The 11430-nt window shown below is 32.9% G+C and overlaps 1 protein-coding gene across 1 annotated transcript; it reads left to right on the top strand.

The window, feature by feature from the left end:
* The first annotated feature begins 471 nt into the window (after positions 1–471).
* Positions 472–3847, top strand: LOC113849210 (cyclic dof factor 3-like). The gene is made up of 2 exons (XM_027478945.1): positions 472–942; positions 2050–3847. Exons 1-2 carry the CDS (start codon positions 748–750, stop codon positions 3316–3318), a joined length of 1464 nt encoding a protein of 487 aa, XP_027334746.1. The 5' UTR covers positions 472–747; the 3' UTR covers positions 3319–3847.
* The last annotated feature ends 7583 nt before the right edge of the window (positions 3848–11430 follow it).

Here is an 11430-nt window from a genome sequence, read left to right on the forward strand (position 1 = left end):
ATTATTATTCCTTCCCTAACAGAGTGACAACCTATTGGTTTAAACCCAACCTTCTTTTTCCTGTTTCCTTCAAACTGCCAAGTGCCAACCCTATTAATGTGACCCGCAGTATTGAATCAGCACATTACCACACTCTATTTTCTATTTTCTTCTTCAATTTTATTTAAATATAAGTTAAATAACTAAAAGGCATCAAAACAGAACATAGGAATGAAAAAGAGACAGCATGCAAGCACCTTTTTCTTTCTATTATTTTTACCTTTAATTTTTTTTTCTGTTTTCATCGCATTTTATTTTATTTTTCAAGTAGCGTTATTTTGTTGGACAATATTATCAACACGATGGCCAATCACATTGAGCCACGGTAGAAACAATTCCGGTACCCTCGATGAAGTTGAAAGCAAACTAGCTGACGTGGCAACAAGTGGGGTGCACAGAAAGAGTGTGCAACGCAGAGAATCAAACATTTGAAAAGAAAATCTATTACAAGCCACAAAAACTTGTGGCCAAGAATCGAAACCCCATGGTGACGTGGCACCTGGCTCTGGTTTAAACGGATCAAAATCCAATTCGTCGTGCCTCCATTGCCAACTTAGATCAAAACCCAAACCTCAAAAAAACCGAACACTGAAACATTTGCAGCAACGAATTAAACAACCCGCCCTAACTGCAGCCCCTCGCAACCGTAACCATAACAACCATCTCGCGCGTTTCCAGTCGTGTTGTTTCTGTTTCGATCCCCAGAAAATGCAGGAAACTAAGGACCCTGCAATTAAGCTCTTCGGCCAGAAGATTCCTTTCCCCGGTGAAGCAGAGGTTCCTGCCATTGCCGGCGGCCAAACTGTCTCGCCGGCAGCGATGGATGTGGACAAAGAGATAGAGGAAGAAGAGGAAGACGTTGGAGAGTCAGAATCTGAAGAAGAGAAAGACCAAGGAGATAAGGTACAGTTGGTAATATGATTAAGGACACAAGGAACGGTTTTTTGTTATACGTTTGAAACTTTTTTTTTCTAGTGTTTTTTTCTCCTCGTGTCAAAATTTCCCTCTTTTGAAAATCCTTTCCTGTATTTCGTTTTTACTTAAACTTTTGCAATTTTCTTTTTTATTCAAGTTGTTTTGCGAATGCAAAACTGCTATGTACTCTCCTTTTTTTTTTTTGTTTGAAAATAGTACTTCATATGTTCTCCGATTGCGAATTTAGGATAATATTTCAGTTTTTGTGTCTAGGATCTGGAATTTAAGAAACAGAGTGTTCAAAGCAGAGTTGATTAAGATAAAAGTAAAGTTTTGCATTAAGTGGCAAAAACTAGCTAATTTCTGTTTTTGTGACTCCTTCCCTTGCTTAGGAAGGGAAATACAATGTTTCTATTTGTAAATTTCTTTTTTAAGTTTCAGTTGATTTTTTCCCCATTTTAGTATTGATTAAACTATATGCTCAAGAATTTCACCCAAAGATACATGAGGAGCCTGGGTATTTATTTTAACATCAATTAATTTTAATCTTTAAATAAACAGACTGGTCCTCCTTAAAGAGGTGTATTTCTGTCAACACTGTCCACCCACTCATACTTCTACTCAAATATTTTTGCTTATTATCTATTATTCCATTTGAAAAAACTTTAATTTTCATTTTTATACTTTTATCAACGATGCAAAAAATATATTTTTCTCTTCGAATATTCAGCTCCTTGGGTTAGTTCCAGAGTCTAAATTTTCTTAACCTTGGGAATTGTTGCTTTTCATTTACCGTATTCTAGAATACGTTTATGTCGTGGAACAAGTTTCAATTGGCAATTTCATCAGACTTGCTCGAAATCGAATTACATACTTTTCAGTATCTGAAATCAGATTCTAACATGATTATCCGTCTTTCAATTTTTATTTAAGATAAAAAATGAAGCAGCAGATATTTGAAATTTCTTCCACGTTCATCTTGATCTAGCGGTTGTTGTTATCCCATTTGGAATTATGGACTAACAAATTCACCGTATGTATATTTGGTGTTGTTATTTGAAATTAATTAAGAAAAACATTGTGTCAAATTATTAGGATCCACGAGCTGAAAAAGTTACTGAGAAAAAGAAAGAGGCTGATCCTCCTCCAAATGGTGCAGAGACAAAGAAGACTTCAGAGGGTATTCAGAACCCAAAGACACCATCCATAGACGAAGAGACTGCAAAGTCAAAAAACGGCAAGTCAGAGAATGAGCAAAGTGATGCAACCAACAACAATGAGAACAACACCAAAACACTGAAGAAGCCAGATAAAATACTCCCATGTCCACGCTGCAACAGCATGGACACAAAGTTCTGTTACTACAACAACTACAACATTAACCAGCCTCGTTATTTCTGCAAAGCGTGTCAAAGATACTGGACCGCGGGTGGAACCATGAGGAACGTGCCTGTTGGGGCAGGAAGAAGAAAGAACAAGAACTCTGCCTCGCATTATCGCCACATTACAATCTCTGAGGCCCTTCAAGCCGCTAGAATTGATGCCCCTAATGGGACTCATTTACCCACTTTGAAAACCAATGGAAGAGTCCTCAGCTTTGGCTTAGACCCACCAATTTGCGATTCCATGGCATCGGTCCTTAATCTAGCAGAGAAAAAAGTTCTTAATGCCACGCGGAACGGGTTTCATACTGCTGAAGATCAGAGAGTTCACAAAAACGGAGAAAATAATGGCGATGACTGCTCAAGTGTGTCTTCCATTACGGTTTCAAATTCCATTGAAGAAAGTGGCAAAAACGGGTCACAGGAATCCTTGTTACAGAATAATAATAATAATAATTTCGCTCCTCATGTCTCGTGCATTTCTAGTGTTCCTTGGCCTTATCCTTGGAATTCTGCAGTTCCTTCGCCTCCAGCTATGTGTCCTCCCGGGTTTCCTATGTCATTCTACCCTGCATTTTGGAACTGTGGGGTGCCAGGGAATTGGAATATTCCGTGGTTTCCCTCGCATCCTTCAGTTCCAAACCCTAGGTCTCCAACCTCTGCTCCAAATTCTCCCACCCTAGGGAAACACTCCAGAGATGATGACTTTACTAAAGAAGAGCATTTGCATAAGGAAGAAAGGCAGAGAAATGGGAGCATTTTGGTCCCTAAAACTCTGAGAATTGATGACCCTAGTGAAGCTGCAAAGAGTTCTATATGGGCAACACTAGGGATCAAGAATGAATGTGTGAGCGGAGGCGGCATGTTTAAGGCATTCCAATCAAAGAAAGATGAAAAAGGCCATGTTGTTGAAACATCTCCAGTGTTGAGGGCGAACCCTGCAGCCTTGTCTCGATCCCTTAATTTTCATGAGAATTCTTGACTTAGCAACCCTTTGAGACATGGGTTTGAGACGGTGACCATCTTTCAGCAGTGGCCAATTTGGTTTAGCCTCATTAAGTTTGAGATGAAGTGAAGGTTGGTAGTCTCCAATTTCCTCGACATAGGGTAGGGGGAACTAATCTACTAGGAGGTTTTAGTGGGATGGTGGCAACCAATTTTTGTCTTTCATGTGACACTATGAACAGTTAGCTTTATTTTTTTTACATGCTTAGTTTGCTGAGTTTGAGTTCATGTACATATATAAATATATGTGAAAATACTTGCTAGAGATGGAAAAAGATATTTACCATGTATAAAAACTCAAGGGTACTGTATTTTGTTATGAAAAGGGAAAACGGGACTTTTCCTTTGGTTAACGTGTTTTTGGTTCTTCGTGGAAAAATCAACGCATTTTGTGGATAGTTTGCCATCCCTCTGAATCTGAATATCAGTAGAGGTATCTACTTTTTCAAAAGGTGAGAAAAAGAGACAAGTTCAGAACCAGAATATAAACCACATACACTTGTCAGAGTCATATATCTTGTCGCCTTTTCAAATGCAATAATTTATTAAATTAATCTCTAAAATTGTAACTATCAGTTAATTAAACCATTAAAATATTCAATATTATTTTAATACTTAAATTTATTAAATATGAATTATTTGAAAATAAAAAATTAAATTGATTAGTATTTATAATTTGATAGAGATATATTATTCTGAAAGAATGATTAAATTTCTGAAAATATAATACTAGGAAGTTATTCTCACGGGTGAAGGGTAGAATAGTGGGGCTACAGGGGAATTGAAGATATTTTATTTAGACCCTCTTTGGATAAACTTGCATCTAAAATATGACAGCTAGCTGTACTTTTTCTCGCTCAAGGATCTAGCAACTAGAATAAAAGCTGGACCGCTAGAATTTGCCTTCCTTTTCCTCTTTTTAACCCTCTATTTCTTTCTGTGTTTTAAATTTGGCTACACTATATCATATAACCAGCTAAAGACAAGTACAGGGATGAAAAAAGAAGCATATTCCTCTTCTTGTTACAGTGTTACGAGGAGAAAGATTAAGATAAAGTTAAGCATATGAGATAACATTCAAGCGGATACATTCTTGACGACCCTGATTCACTTAATTTTATGATATTAATTCATCATAAAAGATAAGAAATTTTCAATATAACAGTGACAAAATCCTGGAAAACTTGCTCGCTTCTCTTGGGTAAGGACTTGATTGGAAATTGACAAATTTTTTTATATATTATGATATTACCTTTTATACAAATTTTAAAAAAGCATAGATTATTTTTTTCATAATGTCTCACACAATCAGTTTTATATAAAAGAATTTGATAATTTCTATTACATAACTAAAAATGTTGTTTTGACATTAAAAATAGTTATGAAAGAATTATCTGATAATTATTCTCTCCTTAGTTGAAAGTGAAATAAAATATGTTGTATATTATCACTGGAATTATCCCTATACCGCACTTTGCGGTGGATACATCAAAATCAGTCCAATATGTGCACTCGATCAATCACGCACAAGAAAACACAGATATTTTCTCAGCTTCAATCTAATACAGGCCACACCTTGTGAATAAGATGAGTTGGGATGGGACCCTTTGATACAAAAAAAAGACACATTGGCAATATCCTCTTCCTCTTGGCATTGCATCCTTTGTTACTTTTGGCTTTTCTTCTCTTTTCCTTTTTGCCCTTTCCCTCTTCTTAAAGAAAGCAACCATTGATTTCTTTTCCTCCATATATCTATGCCAAGTTTCAATTATTATCACAATTAAAACCATATAGACACCTCATTGGAAGTAAGCATCATCATTTATTCCTTCCCATCTCTAATAATAATAATAATAAAAAGCTTACTATAAATTCACATATCTATACCTTCTCCCTAATTGCCAACTACTGTACCCACAATTTAAGATATTCGGTATTTTTCATTTCCAATATTCTCAGACTCTAAAATGAAAAGGACACTTGTATTTTCTCCATTTTTTATTAAATTCCCTAACATTTTGGCAGCCAATAGCCACATATCCATTACTCATACCACTCGAAGAGTCCTCTGATCAAACTAGCAGCCAATATATTAGAGAGGTTAAAAGTAGTAATTCTGCCAAAATTCAATCGCCAAAATTTTAGTTACTAATAATGGGTTTTCCCAGTTTTAAACACCAAAGTGAATTTTTGGTAACTCATTGTTCAAGTGTGATAAATTATGGCAAAAATTGATTACCGTGAAGAAAGTTCTTCATGCTTTAAAATCACCCATTTGCAAATGTTCAATGCAATTGGCCCCACGAATTTTCTTCTATTGGCTAAAAGTGCCTAATACTCTTTATTATAAGGTTTGACAAATACAGTTGTTAAGCCATTTTCACCTCTCTTTTAGTCATCTGAAATATAATTAAAATGAAAAGAGTAAAGCAGAATCACTTAAGACTACGGGACACGGTTTAGGAAGTGTAGCCACTTATAAAGCTGACTTACTAGAAAAGCAATTCTAGAATCGTTGCTTGATGCTCTTATCCCTCTTTTCTAATCCATTGTCAACTTCAATGGATTGGGAGTCAGCTTCCCACTAAAACTTTATGCTAAATCTATAAGTTAAATTAATTTGAATATAACATGTAGTGGATGAACCACAATATTTTTACATTGAATGTGCTAGGTACCCATATGTATCTACTTACTAATTGATGCAAATTGATTTTCATCTTCTTTACCAGAGGGTTCATACCACATTGACACTTTAAGTCAACCATTCATGTGAAGCATCTCTCTCCCCCTTAAAATTCCAACTATGATGTATAACAAGTTTGGATGAGTGTTAAAAGTCTTTACAATTACATTTAAAGATGTAAACATGATTTAATATTTTTGTAAAATGTTTGATAATTTTATATCAAACTTTACTATAATATATTTTATTATAATTTTTTTAATATAAATTATTTTACTTGAAACTCACTTTTAATTGAAATCGATTTCATAAAATTAAGTTAATTCAAAAATAATTTTCCAAATCCCCAACCAAACACACTTACTAGATTACAACATTATGATTCTTTTCCATTAATAACCCATTACGATTTAACTCTATTAGTAAGAAACTCAAAATCTTACTAGTTCTAAATCATGACATTGATTAAGTCAAATATATATTGTCTTGCGCTGATACATAGCAATTGCCCATGACCAAAATGTCAGGAATGTCACTCAAAAGGAAGCGTGTCAAAAAAGAAGAAAAATTTAGTTGGAAATGCATATTGAAGAAAGTGTGGACTTCAAGCACTAGTTGTTGACAAAAAGTCAATAAAGAAGAACGCAAGGCAATCCTTTTTTTAGGCCTCACTATGGGGCAGAGTGATTTGTTTTCTAATCAAGACAAAAGCAGCACATTGATACTAAAGCAAAAGGTTGAACACAATAAAAAACTATTAGGAATAGTAAAAGAAAAGGCATTTATTGAGACAAGGTTGGTAACCAAGCCAGATGGTAAGATATCACGTTCCATGTATTTTTATGCGAGTTACCCGCAACGATATCAAATTTTATCTTTGAAAAATAAATTGACCTTATATTCAGATTTTAGATAAGCACACAACAGGAATTATGAGTTTTTGACTAAACAAAATTGTAACATTTAAAATTATTCTCCAAAAATATTAAAATAACTATTTTATTTGTTCGTGGTAATAAGGACTCTTACAGAGAAGAAGATTTTAAAAAAAGGTAGAGACTAGGAAATTTATAATGCTATGACTTCAGTTTTGGATGATGAATTTTTCAAAACAATCTATATATATATATATAAACTTTGACGCTGTAAAATAGAAATATTTTGCTTGTCCACTTATTGATGATAATGAAGTTGTTGAAAAAGATAAGTGAATATCTGATGACTTCAAATGTTCATTGGAGCATATTGTTATTATCCTTCAAATTCTACATCTATAAAAAAGGCATGTATGCTTCCACTTTTTAATACCATTGTATTTTACATATGGTAGACTAGAAAATAATTTACAATACTTGTCTCAAATAAATTCTAAAAACAAAAAACTGTTTTTTGAACTATTAGAAGGACATATTTTTTTGGTGTTCTCTTGTAATTAAGATATATTTTTGGAGATACGTGTATAAATAAATAAATAAATAAAAGATAAAAGTAATAATATATAACATTATATATAGAATTAAGTTTTTAACTATACAAAATTTCAAATAACAAAATTAATCTTAAAAATACGAAGAAAACTTATTTTAATACAACAACACTGACTCTTAATCAACATTTAATATAAATATAAGAATACTTTTAGCATGACTATTCAATTTTTGTCATATCAAATATTATTTTAGAAGTGTATGATAAGAAATGCTTGCCTAACAACTCCAAAATTGCATTTATTTCATACATTGCTAAACTCTTCTAATCACATTACAAGTGTGTTTCACCAATTGGTAAGTACTCAATTTAAAATAATTATTAAAAATATCTCCTCTAACATTGAAAAAGTAGAACATTTCGTTGCTTTTAAGTCCATTGTGAGATATATACTCATTTCAGTTCTTTGCAATTAAACATGTCCAAAAAACAAATGGAACCTAAATACAAGAGTGTATAAACTTCAATTCCATCGAAAAATCACAAAGACACAAACAAAATGTTCATGTAGTGTAATTAATTAGCAACATTTTTATTGGATTTGAGACAAAAAAAACTCTTCATTGAGTAATGTTAAATTACAAAATGAATGTTGATGCAGATAAACAAATACACGTGAAATTAGAGAACATGTCTGTATGGGTAAAATAAAAAGAGATGAGTCATTAAGAATACAAACTTTATAGTTGCAGCAGTCAACTATTCCTTCTCTTATCTCCAATTTTAACAACTTCAATAAATTGTAGAGTGGATATGATATAGTGAAACATTCCTTAGAATAACTATTTTATACTTTTTCTTTTGCTTTAAATAAAAGGACACATAGCTAATGTATACATGATTTTTGAGCAATACAACTTTCCTACTCATTCCTTTTAATGTCTCTTATGTCTATCTTTAATCATTAACAAATCTTAAGATAGTATTCGAGAGCGTCTAGCTTTTTGCCTGTACAACTCTGATGGCACGAGGTGACAGTTCTAGCAACAACAATGGCGATAGTTATATAGATCTATCACAAGATCCTTCTAGTTTGTATTATGTTCACGTAGGGGATGGACCTTCATCTGTAGTGGTCACCCCTATGCTAAATGGCTCAAACTATCATGCGTGAGCTCGTTGCATGAGACATGCCTTGGGTGCTAAGAACAAATTTAATTTCATTAATGGGAGTATACCAATTCCTAATAGTTTTGATTCAAGTTAAAAGGCTTGGAGTTGTTGCAACATGATCATTCATTCATGGATTGTAAACTCAGTGGTTGAGTCCATTGGCCAGAGCATAGTATTTTTGGACAATGTTGTTGATGTATGGAACAATTTGAAGGAGAGATTCTCAAGGAGGCCTTATTATAATTTCTAAGCTTTAAACAAGAAATTTATGACCTAAGGCAAGGTTCCTTTTCTATCATTGAATCTTACTCTAAATTAAAAAAGCTTTGGGAAGAACTTGAAACATATATGTCTATTACATATTGTGCTTATCTGGTTAAATATACCTATGCTGTAATGAGGAATGCTAGACTTCCATAGTCTTAATTATGCTATAAGATTTTTAACTGGTTTGAATGAGAATTTTTCAATAATGAAATTTCATATTCTACTAATAGATTCACTTCCTAGCATGAATTGAATCTTTTCTATGATTATCCAACATGAAAGACAAGGAAATTTTGTTGTTAGTGATAACTCAAAGGCTCTTATAAATGTTATTGACTATAAGAGGCCACAAGGAAGAGGAAAAGGCTTTGTGCAAAACTTTGGATCAAAGAGAATGTATACTTATTGTGGAAGGACACGACACACAATAGAGACTTGCTATAGAAAAATGGATTTCCTCTTCACTTTCGGAAAGAAAATTCCTCAATGGCAAACAATGCTTGCAATGATACTACAAATTTGAAGGAAGATCTCTTGGCAAATGGAGACATGCATATTGGTCCTCCTAACTTTACTCAAGCAATATGAGAAGTTACTCAATCTGATTCAAGATTATAGCATTAATCAGCAATCTACTACTATAGCTAACCAGGTTAGCACAATCACTTGGTTTGATCATTCACCAACTAAAAAACACAAATTAGGTAAAATTAATATCTCATTTCCCTTTAATAGTTTCTCTCTTAGATCATAGATTCGGGTACTAATGATCATATATGTGCTTAATTAAAGAATTTTCAAACCTTAATGAAATTAAATAAATTAGCATAATGTTACCTAATGGCCAGTTCTCAATTGCAAAAGATGATAGAATTATTACATTCTCCCTTGATTTTTTTATTATAGATGTTTTGTATGTACCTAATTTTTCCTTAAATTTGACTTTAGTGTCAAAGTTATCTTTCACTTTAAACGGTGCTGCTCATTTAATAATTCAATTTATTTATTCAGGATTAGAAATCTAAAAAGATAATTGGTTCTGCTAAAAGCTTTGAATGGCTATATCACTTAGTGTTTAATGCCAAGCATGCCTCTTATTCCAATATTCAAATAGCTAAGACACAAATTCTACCTCAAGATGGCTTATGATACTTTAGATTAGGACACTTGTCCATTTTCAGAATAGTTTCTATGAATTCATAATTTCTTGTTATTATTGTTGATCCAAAGGCGGTTTGTGATGTATGTCATTATGCAAGACACAAGAATTTTCCATATCATACTAGTTTTAATAAAGTTATTTCACCTTATGAATTGGTTCATTTTAACATTTGGGGACCTTTATCAACACATTCTATCCATGGTCTTTTTTATTTTATAAGTGTTGCTGATGATTTTATTCTTTTTATATGGATTATTTTGTTAAAATCTAAAGCATAAGTGAGGCAACATGTACAAAACTTTATCAAGTTAATTGAAAATCAACATAATGTAAGAATTAAAGCTATAAGGATGGATATTGATCTTAAATTTATTATGCCACAATTTTATGTCTCAAAAGGTATAACATATCAAACAAGTTATATGAAATTTTCACAACAAAATGGAAGGATTGAAAGGAAGCACAAACACGTTCTCAACGTGGGGAGAGCACTCTTTTTTTAATCAAAACTACCAAAAACTTTTTGATCGTATGCCATTCTTCATGCTACTTACATAATAAATAGAGTACCCAATACACTCTTACAAAACAAATCACCTTATTTTTTTTACTATATAAACATACACCTAAATTGCAAGATTTAAAGATTTAGTTTCTTATGCTATACATCCACACTTCATGCACACACAAAAAAAGTTACACTTAGAGCTAGGAAATGCATTTTTCTTGGTTATAAACATGGTGTAAAAGGAGTTGTTCAATTGTATCTCAATGATATTTTATTTTTAGAAATGTCACTCATCATGAACATATACCATCATATAAGCCCTCCTCACCAAAATGATGTTCCGCCATTCATAACTGAGCCTACACCATATATCATTCCTCCAACAGATCCTACAACACCGTCTAACACCCACACATAACCTGCAAATCCTAAAACCCCTAACCCAGTACCTATCTTGACTTCTATTGCTCCAAACATGACAAAAATAACTTCTAAACATACAAGGAAATCACACAGGTAGAGAGACATCCACAAAAATATCTTAGTGACTATGTGTGTAGCCTTTCAAGCAATTCAACAAATGCAATTACCTCAGGTATTTCCTATCCCATTTCATCTTTTCATTCTTTTCAAAATTTTCACCTTCACATTATGCTTATTCACTAGCAATTATACACACTCGTAAACCACATATGTACATGGAAGCTAGCAAACATGAATGCTGGAATAATGCCATGAAATTTGAATTAGAAGCTCTTGAAAGGAATGGTACATGGATAATAGTTGATTTACCAAAAAATGTGAATCCAATTAGTAATAGGTGGGTCCACAAAATGAAATATAGAGCAAATGGATTTATAAATGT

Source organism: Abrus precatorius, unplaced genomic scaffold, assembly GCF_003935025.1.
Source record: "Abrus precatorius isolate BTA unplaced genomic scaffold, Abrus_2018 Scaffold10, whole genome shotgun sequence".
Taxonomy (NCBI): Eukaryota; Viridiplantae; Streptophyta; class Magnoliopsida; order Fabales; family Fabaceae; genus Abrus; species Abrus precatorius.